This window comes from Balaenoptera acutorostrata, chromosome 6 (assembly GCF_949987535.1).
Source record: "Balaenoptera acutorostrata chromosome 6, mBalAcu1.1, whole genome shotgun sequence".
Lineage (NCBI taxonomy): Eukaryota > Metazoa > Chordata > Mammalia > Artiodactyla > Balaenopteridae > Balaenoptera > Balaenoptera acutorostrata.
Window position 1 is genome coordinate 8,477,333 of NC_080069.1, and position 17,693 is coordinate 8,495,025.

The 17,693-nt window shown below is 41.7% G+C and overlaps 1 protein-coding gene across 1 annotated transcript in view; it reads right to left on the reverse strand.

Annotated features, from left to right (window-relative positions):
- MTMR9 (myotubularin related protein 9) overlaps positions 1-1,733 on the reverse strand; it is a 71,253-nt gene extending 69,520 nt beyond the window's left edge. Inside the window, exon 1 of the mRNA XM_007192690.3 lies at positions 1,101-1,733. Coding sequence (XP_007192752.2) covers positions 1,101-1,282 — 182 coding nt within the window. The 5' untranslated portion in view covers positions 1,283-1,733. The remainder of the gene's footprint in view (positions 1-1,100) is intronic.
- Between the last annotated feature and the right edge of the window lie 15,960 nt (positions 1,734-17,693).

Sequence of the window (17,693 nt, forward strand, 5' to 3'; positions counted from 1 at the left end):
ATATACTTACGAAAAGAGGTACAATTAAAGAGCTATAGGATTTCAAGGTGAGGGGAATTATTTCTCCTTGTGGGATTAACAGAAGAACCTGTGAAAGGGGTGGCAGATTGAAATGGTTAAACTGAATATTGATAGATGAGTAACAGCTGAAAACTTTTACACAGGAGAAGGTGATCTCAGGAATCTAACAGGAGCCCTCTGCTTGAAAAAATAAATTTATCACCACTTCACCCGTATTAACTTCTACTATTAGGAAGTATTTTCTTTTAAGGCATAACCTCTCTAGGAATCTTCTTAATACTGTATCCAAATTCTCCTGAGAGATAATAGAAAAAGCTGTTGTCATTCATTTATACTTTAGTGTTCACTGGATAACCAATTTACCTTCTTCTGGCTAGAGTAAGTACAAAGCCATTGGGGAAATGATAATTTTGACTGCAAAGGAAGTGTAACTTTTCAACTCTGAGGCACTACCCTGGAAAGAAAGAGTCTGGGGTGCAAAATAAGAGGTTAATTAATTAATACCTTTGTTTAAGAGCCTACTCTGTTCTTTCCAAAAGCCAAACAGAGTAAAAATAAATAAAAGACATTATAATCTCCTATAATGTGAAATCTTAAATTGATGACCCAGAAGGTAAGAAATAAAGAGAAATATGATAAACTGAACATTTTTGAGAGGAGGGGGAAAGGTTTTGTGGAATTTAGACACTACAATACTGAAGTCTACATACTCGAAAGTGGCAAGACTTTACCTAAATCACATTCAATCACAACTTCATGAACTATGATGGACAATTAACATTCAAGGAATATGACGGTGCAAGGAAAAGAAATTTTAAAAGAAAACGTTGCATATCCCCCCACATGGTGTTATGTACCAAAAATGATAATCACGATAACAACCACGTGATAACCCAGCCAGATTGAATGGAAACCTGGTATCTCATTTGGATGGTTTTCTGCTTTCTAAAACTCAAATCCTCAATCTAGGCCAGAGGGGGCTCGATCTGCTGGCTGGGTGGGCGATGGGACGCGTTTCCGCAGACCTGCACCCGAGGACCCCAGGTTCCCCGCGGAACAGGGGTGGGATGTGCACTCACCGCTTGTCGATGGCGTCGATGTTTGAATGCAGGAGCCACAGCTCCTCCGTGTTGTCCTGCCGGGAGGACAGGATCAGGTGGTGGCCAGTAAGACACAAGGTCCCCTCGACGGCCGGGAAGAAAGGCCGGTGCAGCACCACATTGTCCACCCGTGGGGTCTTAATCAGCTCCGCAAACTCCATGTTCCCCAGCGGCCGGAGCCAGGGAACTGCCGAGTCCCGGAGGGGCGAGACGGTTACGCCGCCGCTGGGCTGACGGGAATGACCAGGCGCTGGGCAGGCAGGAGGGGCGGGGACCCGGGCGGGGAGGTCGCGCCCCGCCCCAGGCTGGGATGGGCGCGGCGAGGCCTGTGGCCACCGTCACAGGCCCCGGGAAAGCCGGGGCTGGGCCTGGCCGGGGGCCGCTCCCTCACCGCTCGGTTCCCCCAGGCCCAGGACTCGGGCAAAGAGAACGCTCCGCGACAGGCCCAGCCGCCGCCGCCGGCACCTGGGGACCCGGCCTCGGGTGGGCAAGCTGAGGGGACAAGAAGGAGGCCGCCCCAGGGCCACTTTCCACATCGGAGACGCTACAGACTCCTGGCGAAAGTAGCTACTCGCAGCGGAGCCTAAAGCAACTCCGGGCGGAAGCGGCGGGCTCGAAACTCGGAAGTCTGGGAAGTCCGATCCGGAAGTCAGTCCCCGCCTAGGTCCGATGAGAATGCTTCCGGAAACACAGCGGGAATCGAAGATTTGTGTTCCTAGCAGGAAAAAGCTCTGCCTGCAAGCCAACCGTCGCACCCGCCATCCCTACAAACATTCCGTTTGAGAAAAGGCTGGGGAAAATGGGACGACGAGAAGAGGTCCCTGACCTGCCTCCCTCCACTTGAGCAGTAATCCCTCTTCAGAGCATGGGGCTGCCGTAAATTTTGGCGATTTTCATCCATTGGCCGTGAAGAGATGACACGTGGGATTGAGTAGGTGATCGTGACCCCACAGAAGCGCCAGGTGTAAGGGAGGGACACGGCCGGACACCGCAGACGCCCAGAGGGCGAGCGCCAAGGTGCTGTGACCTTGAACAAGAAAGAGGAAAAGCATACAATCACCTATGAGAGGGACCTAGGTAGAAATACGTACAGTACACTGAAGAGGAAGTGACCAATCCTATACTTTGCGGAAACTCAAGTGACGCGCTAAAACACAGTTAATCTGTAGCAGAACTGGCTTCAGTCTAGGTCTATGAAATTCAAGGAATTGGGCCTTGGTCACCATCGCACGCCCTCCCCATTAAATACAATCCAACTGAACTACTTCCAGACACCTAAACTATGCCAGAAATTTACCTGGTGTCTCCCTCCCCTTTTAAACTAACATTTTCATACTAAAATAGGGCATTAGAGGGGAAATATGCAAGGGTTTAAGTCCCGGTCTACTGCCACTTCATTAACCTTTGAAATCTTCACCATCTAGTACCTAAGAACAGCGAGTTGCCTTAAGTCTCAGAGCAAAGACAAAATAAATTGCCTGAATTCTCATCAGATCACCCAACACGTGTCTCTGCTTCTGTCCTTGTCCTTCCTAAAACGTTCTCTTTCTTAAAACAAAGCCCTTTATGAGATTGTTACAGCTGAGAGTCCAGTTTTATGTTGATTGTCTACAATAGAAAAACAAGAACCATCAGAGAAGAAAGAATGAGAGGAAACGATTTATAAAGTTTTGTTTTTAATTTTGGAATTTTTGTTGTCCTTCCACCATGTGGTTCATTATAACAATTACCAATTGTGGAGGGGAGAATTGACTCCTAGAATGAAGAATTAGAGAAGGTTTTATGGAGAAGGTATCATTTGAGAGGAGGACCTTGAAGGATGAGTTAAGATTTACACCCTGAATGAAGTGTAGCCTAGATAGCTGTCCAGTTTAATGATGTCTTCTAAATGTAGAGAAAAGTTCTTCAGAAATGTCATGACCTTTTTCTTTTAATTTTCCTGGAAAAAAAAAAAGCCTATGAAAAGACCATTGTGTCATTACATTTTTAAATGGTTAATATTCCATAAAGGCATAAACTCTTTTTTGCCAATGAGAGAAAAATTGTCAATATCATGTTGGGTTGTTGTAATGAAATGCCAGAAACTATCAGAAAATTGCATCTTCTCTGGATTGAAACTCCAAGCATAGAAAGCCCTTGAGATCTGAAGAAAACATACATTCAATAGTAAAGAAGAAAGGAGGTGGGAAGCACAATAGCTTAACTTACCACATGAACAGTAGATGGCAGTAGAGTTCAACAGTAATGGGATAGGCTTTCATTCTATTAAAATAATTAAGTGAAGCTGTAGTCAAACAAGTTATTACCCAAGCTGCCCGGATACAAGGGTCTCAGAGGATTCTGATAAACCAAATAAGATGATGTCATTTATAATGTATATAAAACACTCAACACCTGACAGATATTGTCATCATTTCATGCGTAATAAATGGCACTGACATGTAAACATCTAGATGTTATTCTATCAACTAGTCAGCTAGCATGTATTAACTGCCTACCTGGTCATCGCCACTGTGGGGAATGGGAACAATAGATCTGACACGGCCCTTGCCCGCAAAGAGTAATAACTAATCTGGGGAGGCCAACACACCCCACATAACGAATGAACAAAATAAGAGAGTAAGTGCTAAATTATGAAGTACAGATTTACTTTCCTGGTTTTGTGTCTCTCCATTAGGCCTTGAGGAGTTAGTAGAAATGAAGGTATTTTGAAAACAGTAGGTCAACAATTGCCTAAAGTAGCAGGAGCATCTCAGGTGGAGAAGATAGTGCCTCTGTGTACCATTGACGAGCAGCTATTCTCCATGTGCTTTGTAATTATGTGTTGACCGTAGGCAGCTGAGACGAACTGATAACCTTGTGCTGTGCCTTTCTTGTGTTCTCCATCCCCTTCATCCGCCACGCAAATCAATCACTAAATTGTTGATCATATCTTCTAACAGCTCTTGAATTCCTCCACTTCTCTCCATCCCCAGGGCCACTGCCATAGCTTGTACCATCATTTCTCACCTACTGTTACTTGATAGGAGAAGCCTCTCAGTTGGTCACCTTTCTTCTGGAGAGGTTCTCCTCCAACCCACTTTCCACTTGGCAGTTAAAGCCCTCTTTGCTGTTCCAAATTGCTTTTTTCTTCTCTTAACTTGTAAGTCCCTTTGTGATCAGCATCCTAGACCTCATCTCTCCTACTTCTCTCTACTCAACACAACAGTCCCCCACCCCCATTTTCATGCCAACCATCCTTAAATAGCTCGCTGTATCCTTTTGAGATTTTGCACCCGTTTAGAACCTTGCTACCAAGTGGAAGTGTAGAACAGGGATTCATCATCAGCGTTCCCTGGGAACTTCACTGGAAATGTTCTGTTCCAGAGCTACTGAATCAGAATCTGCACTTCAACAAGACTCCTAGATGATTTTTGTGCACATGAGAGTTTGAGAAAGCACTCAAATCTGACTGTTCTTTCTGCCTCGTATATACTCATCTCACTCCCAGTACCTTGTCCCCTGACCTGCTAATGCCTATCATCCTTCAGATTTCATCTCAGATGTCACTACTTCTGGGAAGCCTTCTCTGACTTCCCCTCCAAAACTATGGGCTCCATGTTATAAAGGTTCCACAGCACTAGGTAATAATAATAGTAATAACAGTTCACATTTTTGAGTGTTTACTCTGTGTTCCAGACATTGTGATAAATGCTTTACAAGCATTGGCTCATGTAGTCCTTCCACAATTCTTTGAGGTTGGTTAGTATTCTCCTTTTACTGATGAGGAAACTGGGGCCCAGAGATTTTAATAATGTTTCCAAGGTCAGACAGCAATAAGTGGTGGAAGCGGGATTTGGAACCAAGTAGTCAAGTGCAGACTCTGCTCTTCATCACCATGCTACATGGCCACCCAGGAGATCTGAGCCCACCTTGGTTACTCTCTCTGATTTCACCTCTTCAACTGTCTTGAAATAGACTCCTTATGTGTCCATAACAGCATTCCACTAGACAGTAAGCTCCTTGAGAGGAAGGACAATTTCTTTTTTTTTTTAAATAAATTTAATTATTTTATTTATTTTTATTTTTGGCTGTATTGGGTCTTCGTTGCTGCGCACAGGCTTTCTCTAGTTGCAGCGAGCCGGGGCTACTCTTTGTTGCAGTGCGCAGGCTTCTCATTGCGGTGGCTTCTCTTGTTGTGCAGCACGGGCTCTGGGCGCACAGGCTTCAGTAGTTGTGGCACGTGGGCTCAGTAGTTGTGGCTCGCGAGCTCTAGAACACAGGCTCAGTAGTTGTGGCTCATGGGCTTAGTTGCTCCGTGGCATGTGGGATCTTCCTGGACCAGGGCTCAAACCCATGTCCCCTGCATTGGCAGGCGGATTCTCAACCACTGCACCACCAGGGAAGTCCCGGGACCATTTCTTTTTTTTTTTTTGGGGGGGGGGGACCATTTCTTGATTGCAATATGCCCAGCGTCTAGCTTAGTGCCAATACATAGTAGCCACTCAATGTATATTTGTTGAATACATACTCTGTATTTTACTTAACATATTCCACCCTGACCTCTCCTCCACCCCCAATCTGAGTGACTTTAGATATTACTGTGGATGCTTAAAGCAGTATTTTGATGAGAGCAGGAGGAAGGTGGTGTTATATTGTTCCCACCTTGCAGATGAGGAAATTAAAGCAGATGAATAACTTCCCAGTGATGATGATATCTATCGTCTCTTATGTTTAGTCACTGTTTTACAATTTACATGTTTTCTAATATTCTGTCACATATAGCTCTCAGTACCCTGGCGAAGCAGATAGGAGAGGTATTGGTCCCAGCTCAGAGAAGAATGGAGGCTCAAAGGATGCCGATGTCCTTTCAATGACAAACTAAGCGGAGAAGCAGAAACCCAAAGGCAACAATTCTGAGTCCCAAACCCAGGCCTTTGCTAAATTAAATTAGATTCACTTGGCATTGCTTTTATCTGTTAAGATTCTGAAATGTGGGTGTTGGGAGAAGACAGCCATTCTTAAGTAAGAAAAGGAGGGCTGAGGTTTCACTGCACACAGCAACAAAAGGAAGCCTCTGGTGACAGTGATATGGTCCATAGGTCTGTGTTCAGATACTACATTCTAATAGCCACATTCCTGTGTCTCAGTCACTGAGCTGCTTCATTTTTTTAGACCAGTCAGAAGCACAGGAACCCAGCACTTTAGAAAAAAGTAGCAAACTGGAGGGCAGAGGAGCTGATTTATTTTATTGCACATAAAATAAATCAGCCCAAACAGAATTGCTTGAAACAACATCCAATAGTTGATAGTTAGAGCTGGAGTAGTGGGAAGGGGAATGGGATGGGGAGTGAGAGCTGCCCAGTCATCTGTTTCTATGGTCTCAGGTTCTCTTCCCTGTGGTCTCCTTGGGAGTTAATTCTGTATTCCGGCTAGTACAGTTATAATAGGGAAGAACAAATCTGACTCCATATTAGCTCTGTTTCTTTTACTTTAATCTTTGTATTCTGTTGCTTTTGCCACAAGTTAAGAATGTTGCCTATACCCTGAAATATACAGGATAGCCCGTTCTCAAGGCTCTGATCTTTAAAGGTGTACACTTTTCTATTCGTATAGAGATAAAAAGTTGTAGAACAGAGAGTAACGGTTGTCTTGTCGAGGTTCACAGGAACGTGGTGATCAGACCTACAGGGACAGCTCCAAGAACAGAGGATTCCCACACCAAGAAGTTTGCAGCAATCAACCATACCCCCTCCCCTTTGAGTATAAGAGAAGCCCGAATTTTAACTGGGGAAAGATGGTTCTTTGGGACACTAGTCCACCATCATCTTGGTCTGCTGGCTTTTCTAATAAAGTTGATATTCCTTGCCCCAACACCTCGTCTCTCGATTTATTGGCCTGTCATGAGGCCATCAATACGAGCTTGGACTCGGTAACACAGCGGCCTTAGCACAGGCGGGCTGCATACATGGCAGCTGAAGGTCAAGAGTGAATATTCCCAAGAGCAAATCAGAGCTGCATCAACTTTTATGACCCAGACTCGGATGTCACATAATGTCATTTCCACTGCACTCTGTGGATCTTAAACAGTCACAAAACCCACTCAGTTTCGAAGGGAGAGGACACTGATCCCATCTCTCAATAGGAGTGGTGTCAGAAAACGTCTGCCACAAGGGTGCAGTTGATAGTGGGAAACATATATGTATGAACTCAACTTCCCCTGTGCACACGGGCAGCTGGAAGGAGGAATAAAGAGAATATTTGGAAAGAGAGAACACTCCGGTAAAGTGCTTTTCTGCTCATAGCCATAATGAAGTGAACTAAGAATCTGCAATTGCATATAATTGGATATAATTAAAAGAAAGAGACACGTCTAAAATAAAGGCATAATTAAGAAGTAGAAAAATTTACTAGGTGGGACTGTCAGCAATGCAAATTCAGTGAATACTGTTGGGGTTTATTTTATTGTCACTGAACCTAAATCAGGATCAATGTCCAATAAAGGAGGGAAGAAGTCTGCCCTCAGCTCTTTAAGTCACACTTCCCTAGCCTCCCATTCCTTCTTTCCCCACACGATTTAGGGGAAGCTTTGTATACAAGTTTAAGTGCGACATATAGTTTTGTTTTCAACCCTTTAATTTGTTTAATAGACTATGATACCTGTTCCAATATCCCTTCCTGTCGTCCCTAACTTTCCTTCCTTTGCCTTTACTCCACTGTCCTTTGCTTTCTCATCTTATTCTGCTTTTCTCTCCCCAATCTTTCTTCTCAGAGATGACCACCTTAAGAAGACCTGCAAGTATCACCCCAAAGATGACTCAGTAATTACAAAAAGAACAGCATGTCTTTATACTGGAGAGATCTGGTGATCATCACCATGACCAAGTGTCAACAGTGCGACACCCAGACATTCTGTGCCTCCTGATGAGAGGCAAGGTCAGGTTCACAGCATCACCTGGGACATGTTCTTGCCAGACACACTTAACTCAAATCTAAAGGAAAACATCAGACACATCCCCAGGGTGGAATATTCTACAAGGCAATTGCCCTGGGTTCTCCTAAAAATTCAGTGCCACGGAAAACAAAAGCAAAAGGCAAGAGAACCATCCCAGATTCAGAGGTGAAAGGGATATAACAACCAAATGCAAGGCAGGAAACTTGATTAAATTCCCGATCCAAAGAAAAAATTACTGCAAAAGGCATTCTGGGGGGAGTGTGAATATGGAATTTATACTAGATGATATTATTGAGTTAATGTTAGTTTTCTTAGGTGGGATAATTATCATGTGGTTGTGCAGGAAAATGTCCTTTTTCTCAAGAAATGCATGCTGAAATATTTAAAGACGAAGTGTACATATACATACATGTATATAGATACATATGTACATACACATGAAGTATGTACACACACACACAGGGGATGAAAATGTCCCTTTTCTCAAGAAACGCATGCTGAAATATTTAAAGATGAAGTGTACATATACATACATGTATATATATACATATAGATACATATATACATACACATGAAGTATGTACACACACACAGTATGAAAATGTGGCATTTATTTATTATTGATAATTGGTTAATGTGGGTGAAGGGTTTAAGGATGTGTAGTATACCATTTTTCCAACTTTTCTATACCTGGAAATTTTTTCAAAGTTAAGATTGAAAAAAAAATCAAAATAAAAAAAAAAACCCACCAATTATGACACGCTGAAATAGAATGGGCAGTAAGGCAAGTTCTGGCATTTGACAGCTAAACACAAGAACGCACTTGGAACTGTGGTTTAGCATCGTGTGTAGTCTGGAGTGGCCTGGATTGGTGATTCAATTTTAATGTGCCCTGACCCACGGAAGCATAATTGTTGATCTTTCTGAGGAGGTCTAGATTCGTAAAGCTCACCAAAGACCAAAAGACTTGGCAATAGTTAACTACTGCTGTGAACTTTATTGTTTCTTTGTAAGGGGTTACTTGTAGGAATTCAAATATGAGTTGTTAAATCATACATTCATAATTTAAAGCCCACATAATGTAATCTCTTCATCAGTCAGAACTTCTCTACATCTGACAATTTCAAATCCCCAAATCCAACTTCTGACCACAGTTTCCTTTACATGACTTTCACTCACACTAAATCTGCCCTGCTCAGGTTGACTTCAAGTCTCTACTAGCCTTACTTAGTGTCACTTCCTTCCCTGCCCAGGCCCCACCCACTGGTCAATAATTTCCACCACACTCTCCAGCAGCCTTAGCTCCACCTGCGTGAAGGAAAGGATTGCATTTCCTTTATCCTTGTAGCTCCAGCAATGGGCATGCAATAAATATTTGACAAATACATCTGAATGAAATTGAATTTTCTAATCCAACCCTCTCATTTCACAGATGAGGAAATTAGGCTCAGAGATTTGAAATCACTGATCTAAGATCACATGGCTAGTTAGTGGCAGATTGGGGACTAAAATCCATTTTCATTTTTTCTTCCAGTTTTATTGAGATGTAATTGATTTACAGCACTATAGAAGTTTAGTTGTGCAGCATAATGATTTGACTTACATACATCATGAAATAAGTACCACAATAAGTTTAGTGAATATCCATCATGTCATATAGATACAAAATAAAAGAAATAAAGAAATATTTTCCCTTGTGATGAGAACTCTTAGGATTTATTCTCTTAACAACTTTCATATGTCACATACAGCAGTGTTAATTATATTTATCATGTTATACATTATATTCCTAGTACTTACTTATCTTATAACTGGGAGTTTGTACCTTCTGACCATCTTCATCCAATTCCTCCTCCCCCCAGCCCCACCTCTGATAACCACAAATCGGATTTCTTTTTCTGTGAGTTTGTTTGTTTCTTTTGTTTTGAAGTATAATTGGTCTACAGCACTACGTTAGTTCCAGTTACACAACATAGTGATTCGATATTTCTATACATTTCAAGATGATCACCATGACAAGTCCTGTTACTCCATGTCACCATACAAAGATATTGCATAGTTATTGACTATCTTCCCCACCCTGTATGTTTCATATCCATGACTCATCTGTTCTGCAACTGGAAGTTTGTACTTCCTAATCTCCCTCACTTATTTCTTTCCTCACCTACTCCCCTCCCCTCTGGCAGCCACCTGTTTGTTCTCTGTATCTATAAGTCTGTTTCTGTTTTGTTATGTTTGTTCATTTGCTTTGTTTTTTAGATTCCACATGTAAGTGAAATCATACAGTATTTGTCTTTCTCTGTCTGACTTATTTCACTTAGCATAATACACTTTAGGTCCATCCATGTTATTGCAAATGGCAGAATTTCATTCTTTTTTACAGCTGAGTAATATTCCATTGTATAGATATACCACATCTTCTTTATCCATTCATCTGTTGATGGACACTTAGGTTGCCTCTGTGTCTTGGCAATTGTAAATAATGCTGCAAAATCCATTTTCTTTTAACTTTCTGGTCAATGTTCTTTCTACTGCCAATGCTTTCTTTGCTATCACTTATTTAGTCTAGTTTAGTTGCTATTTTTTGAGATAAGATAAATGAGGAACAGAGAAAGAATGAAGAACCAATTTGTCTAAAAATACCAAATAATGGCCCAGGATATGTCTCCCACAGTCTGGCCTCTGGGTCTGTGTTTCCTCCAATTCCTCATCCCCAGGGGAGTAGAGGTATATGTGACTATACACAGGAAAGAAGTTCTCTCCTCTTCTGGTTTTCTGCTGCATTTTTAATCAGTTCCTCCCTGACAAAAAGACTCTTGCCCCTTGATTCACTTTGACTTTTTCTCCTTGGTTTCAGTGTGTGTGTGTGTGTCCCTCAGGTTTTCGCTTTTAAGGAGCAATGAACATCTATTTTTCTCAACTCTCAATTTGAGAACATCTCCTGTCCTAAGACTTAAGAGAACATTCTGGGGCTTCCCTGTAGCGCAGTAGTTGAGAATCTGCCTGCCAATGCAGGGGACACAGGTTCGAGCCCTGGTCTGGGTAGATCCCACATGCCGCGGAGCAACTAAGCCTGTGAGCCACAACTACTGAGCCTGCGCGTCTGGAGCCTGTGCTCCACAACAAGAGAGGCACGATAGTGGGAGGCCCACGCACCGCGATGAAGAGTGGCCCCCGCTTGACGCAACTAGAGAAAGCCCTCACACAGAAACGAAGACCCAACACGGCCAAAAATAAAATTAATTAATTAATTAATTTTTTTAAAAAAAGAGGACATTCTGTCATCATCAGTATCAAAGATAAACAAAACCAGATACTAGTTAAAGTGGTAAGGGCAGATTTTAATCAGGAATATAGTATTGCAATAGGGAAGAGGGTCCAGAGTGAATTGAACTTTGATTTGTTCAAAGGTGACTGGGTGTTTTAAAGGGAAAATGAGATTATTTCTTTAATTTCTCTTTCTAATATTTCATTGTTAGTGTACAGAAATGCAACAGATTTCTGTATACTAATTTTGTATTCTGCAACTTTACCAAATTCATTGATGAGCTCTAGTAGTTTTCTGGTAGCATCTTTAGGATTTTCTATGTGTAGTATCATGTCATCTGCAAACAGTGACAGTGTTACTTCTTCCTTTCCAATTCTAATCAGGCCCTCTGAGCTGCATTCTTCACTAAGCCTCAGCCTTGGCCTCTAAAAACTGCAAACCTTTAGCATAAGTGACTTCATCCACTCGCCTCTCCTTACCCCCCACACATTAAAAGCCTTGAATAACACTAACACGATCTCTAACAGCTCAAGGCCACAGCCCTAGGGTGAACCTAGCCACCTTGAAGCACTTGCCTGAAAAACCTCAAACCTACCAAAAGAATTTACTATTTGTTCCACCCAACACCTGACGATAGGCCCTGACCTGACTTTACAGAACATTTACTAAAAAGGGCCTACAACTGTGAACCCTTCCTCTGTCCCTTTGAGATATATATTTATCTCCTACAACTCAGGAGTGTCTTTGTCAAGGACCTGAAAGCCATTCCTTTGAAATGCAATCCTCAGGAAGGATAGGGCCCCTGTCTGCCAGTCTGTGGGAGGACACAATCCTAACTTGATAGTAATTGCCATCTAACAGACACAGTGGCCTGATGGCTGAACTGTGTCCCCCAAAATTCATATTTTGAAGTTCTAACTCCCAGGACCTCAGAATGTGACTGTCTGTAGAGACAGGGTCTTTTAAGAGATGATTAAAGTTAAATGAGGTCCTTAGGGTGGCCCTAATCCAATATGTCTAAAGCCTTTATAAGAAGAGAATATTAGGGACTTCCCTGGCCATCCAGTGGTTCAGACTCCACGCTTCCAATGCAAGGGCCATGGGTTCGATCCCCGGTCGGGGAGGTAAGATCCCACATGCTGTGCAGCACAGCTGAAAAATTTTTTAAATAAAGAGAGAGAGAATATTAGGACACAGACACACAGAGGGGGAGGCCATGTGAAGACATGGGGAGAAGACAGCTGTCTACAAGCCCCAGAGAGAGGTCTCAGGAAAAACCAACCCTCTGACACCTTGATCTTGGACTTCCAGCCTCCAGAGTTCTGAGAAAATAAGTTTCTGTTGTTTAAGTCTCTCTGTCTGTGGTACCTTGTTATGGCAGCCCTAGCAAATTAATGTAGATGGTCTTCTATTTATTTTTTTTTAAAAACCTGTATGAAACCAAAGATTAAGAAATAATTGACACGGGGGCTTCCCTGGTGGCACAGTGGTTGAGAATCCGCCTGCCAATGCAGGGGACACGGGTTCGAGCCCTGGTCCGGGAAGATCCCACATGCCACGGAGCAACTAAGCCTGTGCCACAACTACTGAGCCTACGCGCCTAGAGCCCGTGCTCCACAACAAGAGAAACCACCACAATGAGAAACCCACGCACTGCAGCAAAGAGTAGCCCTGCTTGCCGCAACTACAGAAAAACCTGCGCTCAGCAACGAAGACCCAACGCAGCCATAAATAAATAAATAAATAAATAAATAAATAAATAAATAAATTTATTTTAAAAAAAGAAGAAGAAAGAAATAATTGACATGGTCAACCCAGACAACTCTGGTCTCCCTCACTCCTCCATCGTGGTTCTTCAGGTGATGCAATAGCAGAAACTAGTTGAGGCACCCCCATTATGTTAACCCTCATTCAGCCCTTATTCTTTCTGCTCATTCAACCGGTCTCCTACAGATGTTTTTACCCCCCTCTCTTTCTTGCTTAATTGCACTCTGAAAATGATTGCCCTCTAGCTAAAGTTGTATTATGCACCTGATGTTTGCTTCTCCAAGACAACACTCCCTAACACTCCTTTCCTTCGTGAGCATCCTTCATTCCAGAAAGAAGGTCACGGAACGATAACCTCGAGGACCAACAGAACCTGTTCTGGAACCACCTGACACCAGCCCTAATATTCTCAATGTCTCCAGGAGGAAAGAAGAATGCAAGACTACATCAGCCCCAATCCTTATCTACAGCTTTATTTTTCACCCTGAAACTATAAGACCCTTTCCTATTTCTCAGGAAGGGGGGCACAGTCTTGAGGGTGTTGGCCTGCTGTAGCCCCCTTTGCCTGGCAAAGTAATAAAGCTACTCTTTTCTACTCCTCGAACAGTGAAGGTGGGCCGAAGGTAGTCACTGAACATTTACTATGTGCCCAGCCCTTGTATACTGTATATGTTTCCTATGGCTGCTGTAACGCATTACCACACACTTAGTGGCTTAAAACAACACACATTTAAGGCAGCACAGTGGTGCAGTGGAAGCATGCTGGGCCCGTAACCCAGAGGTTGATGGATTAAAACCATCCTCTGCTATGAGGTTTTACGCTTGCTTCCTTTTTTCTAAACTTTTGTCCAACTAGGGTATGAGCACAAAAACCAAATCAATTTCTAGATCTTCCAATGCAGTATATATATACAATGGAATATTACTCAGCCTTAAAAAAGAATGAAATAATGCCATTTGCGCAACATGGATGGACCTAGAGATTACCATACTAAGTGAAGTAAATCAGACATAGAAAGACAAATATACAATATCACTTACATGTGGAATCTAAAAAAAATGACACAAATGAACTTATTTACAAAACAGAGACAGACTCACAGACATAGAAAACAAATTTATGGTTACCAAAGGGGAGGGGGGGAGGAATAAATTAGGAGTTTGGGATTAACATATACACACTACTATATATAAAATAGATAATCAACAAGGACCTACTGTATAGCACAGGGAACTCTATTCAATATTTTGTAATATCCTAAATGGGAAAAGAATCTGGAAAACAATAGGTGTATGTATATGTATAACTGAATCACTCTGCTATATACCTGAAACTAACACAACATTGTAAATCAACTATACTCCAATATAAATTTAAAATGTTTCAAAAAGACAAATGCTCTATGATAAGAGCATTTATAAACAAGGTGGAGATAAATATTTTAAAAAGACAAATGCTTTACAATATCAGCAAGGTGGAGAAAAATAAACACAGGAATCTTCTGAGTAGAGAGGCAGAAAATAAGAAAAGGGATACCCAGGCTTCACTGCAGGAAAAAAGAGAAAATAGAACATTGGAACTTCCATCACAAAGATGTAACTTAATTATAATATTTACATTGTAACAAATAGTGTCCTAAAAAAGGAGAGAAAGCAAACTTTTCTGTTCCAATCAAAGGTAAGGAAGGTCTTCCAAAGTTGGATGTTTTAATTGTTAAATGGAACGTAGTCTTCATTTAGTGTTTTCTCATTTCTAAAAAGGCTGTGCATTGTAATTTAAATCTTTCTATAACAAAACAATCTTTAAGTTCTAGAAAATGGCTTATTTATTTATATATTTACATATATTATATTTTATACATTTGATATTTCAAAGAGTTGGAACAGTTCCTCACAGTTGGTAGGAATGGGATTCATCCTGGGTTCTGAGTTTCTGTATTTAGATGGGGTTGCATTTACAAATCAACTATTAACACTTAGTCTCTTACTAGCAGTCTCAGATTACTTTTATCTGGACCCAAATCCTAAAATCCACCCACCATCCTAATCACCCATCTTTATTTAGGTCCCACCATCCTGGAAGAGTCAGGTATAAAAGAGTGAACGGTAAATAGTAGATCCTCAGTGATGAAGCTCACTGGGGAAAAGCTGGTGTATGAGAGCAGAGGAAATGCAATGAATAAAGCACTGTAAAAAAGAATAAAGGTCATTTTGAACCTTTTGTATCAAAAGGAGTCAGGGCTGGGGTGGGTAGCAGACATTAACCAAAGGTATGAAAGCAATCTGTTAATTACTTGATATTTGCTTTGCCCCTAAAGTTGAACTCATCAGAGCTCCTAACACACTCATTTAGTGCCCATTTTCCATTGTACCTTCCTTTTATGCTGTTTGAATCTACAGAAAAAAGATTTAACCCTATCTCAAACTAATCACAAAAATAAGTTCTAGCTGAAATAAAGCTCTAAGCGTAAAAAAAAAAAAAAAACCCACAAAATTATTGCCTTCCATTTTTAGCAATATGGCAGACTACAAACCCTAATAACACTTTGTGTAAAACACCTATAATGGTCTGACTGTGTTTAAAAAAACAAGTATTTTTAAATATTTTTAAAATAACCCAACATATTATTAAATGTATAGCTGGCCTAGCAAAAAAGTAAAAGAAAATTCTCAAAGGCCAAAAATAATGGAAATCATGAATTCAGTGATGTGAGCAAGGATCAGAAGCAGTTACTGTTCAAGGAACATCTAGGGGCCTGGAGTTTCCATTTAATAATTTGGTTGAGGGGAAAGGAGACAAAGTCTAGTGCCTACACAGGTTGTAAGTCTACCATCTGGAGACCTTCATTATTTGGGACCCTGAAAGCCACATTTCATTGAGTAATCCAGGAAAAAAATCCTTCTTCTCTTAAGGAGATAGTAAGGAAACTTGTCTCTCTCTCTCTCTTTTTTAAAATTTATTTATTTATTTATTTTTGGCTTTGGTCTTTGTTGCTGCGCCTGGTCTCTCTCCAGTTACGGCAAGCAGGGGCTACTCTTCGTTGCGGTGTGCGGGCTTCTCATTGTGGTGGCTTCTCTTGTTGCAGAGCACGGGCCCTAGGCATGCGGGCTTCAGTAGTGTGGCTCGCAGGCTTAGTTGCTCCGCGGCATGTGGGATCTTCCCGGACCATGGCTCGAACCCGTGTCCCCTGCATTGGCAGGCAGATTCTTAACCACTGCACCACCAGGGAAGCCCGGAAACTTGTCTCTCTTGACCTTACCTCTGAGTGATGGGGAGACAAATATATTTAAGAATTTGCACTTCACCCTCACACAGGTTTAGGGCGAGAAGGTATACTGTCTGAGAATCCTGGGAACACCAAACTGATAATTTAGTTTTAAGACATCCTGGATTGCTCATATATCAGGTGCCTGAAAAAGCAAATGTAACTATTTGCTCAAAGAATACACCTCAGACTCAAGCCAAAGAAATGTTACAGATGGGTTCCATGGGACACAATCTCACAATGACAATTTATAAGACACAAACGGAAACAAGTCACAATAGCAGGAGTTAGGTGAAAGAGGAAACAGTAGAAACATTCACAAAAGACTGAAGATATTGGAAAAGAAAGTAAAGTAAATATTTTAATATGTTTATAGAAATAAAAGGAGGTGCTAGAAGTATGACCTTAGAATATCAAATAAGAATGAATTTTGCAAGCTTTACAAGCAATAACTTAGATCTGTTGTAATCTGTACTTAACAATTAGTGCCCAGGGCTTCCCTGGTGGCGCAGTGGTTGAGAATCTGCCTGCCGATGCAGGGGACATGGGTTCGAGCCCTGGTCTGGGAAGATCCCACATGCTGCGGAGCAGCTAGGCCCGTGAGCTACAACTACTGAGCCTGCGCATCTGGAGCCTGTGCTCCGCAACAAGAGAGGCCCCGATAGTGAGAGGCCCACGCACCGCGATGAAGAGTGGCCCCCACTTGCCGCAACTGGAGAAAGCCCTCGCACAGAAACGAAGACCCAACACAGCCAAAAATAAATAAATAATTAATTAATTAATTAAAAAACAAAAACAAAAAAAAAAAACAATTAGTGCCCAGATAACTACAGAGTATCTACTCAATTGGCTACAAAGACATGCTAAGATCTGGCCACAAAGTCTTATTTAATGCTTAGACCAATATAACATTTTATATGCACTCACCTTAGCAAACAATCTCATGTAAACAACCGAATTCTGCATTAAAAATCCTTCCCCAGAGATCCTCATGGAATCTGTTATTTGACTGTCTGCTATACATACCATAAAATTTTGACAAAGCTCAATTCTGTTGCCCCTTTGTTTTAAACATTTTTGGAGCTCCAACAGAGATCACTCAGAGCTTGCCCCTCAATTCTGGACCAGTGGACATTTTGGCAGCATGAGAAAACGTCTCTGTGCCTCTTAACCTTCTCACCTGAGAGGCCATTACTAACTGGAGAGTCCAAGTTGTTGCAGTGATTGGGAACCACTGAGTTATATCACTTGTCAAAACTCTTACAGGTGGCCGTGAGATTGTTGAAGCTGAATGGTGAGTAAATGACAGTTCATCATATGCTATTTCTACTTTTGTA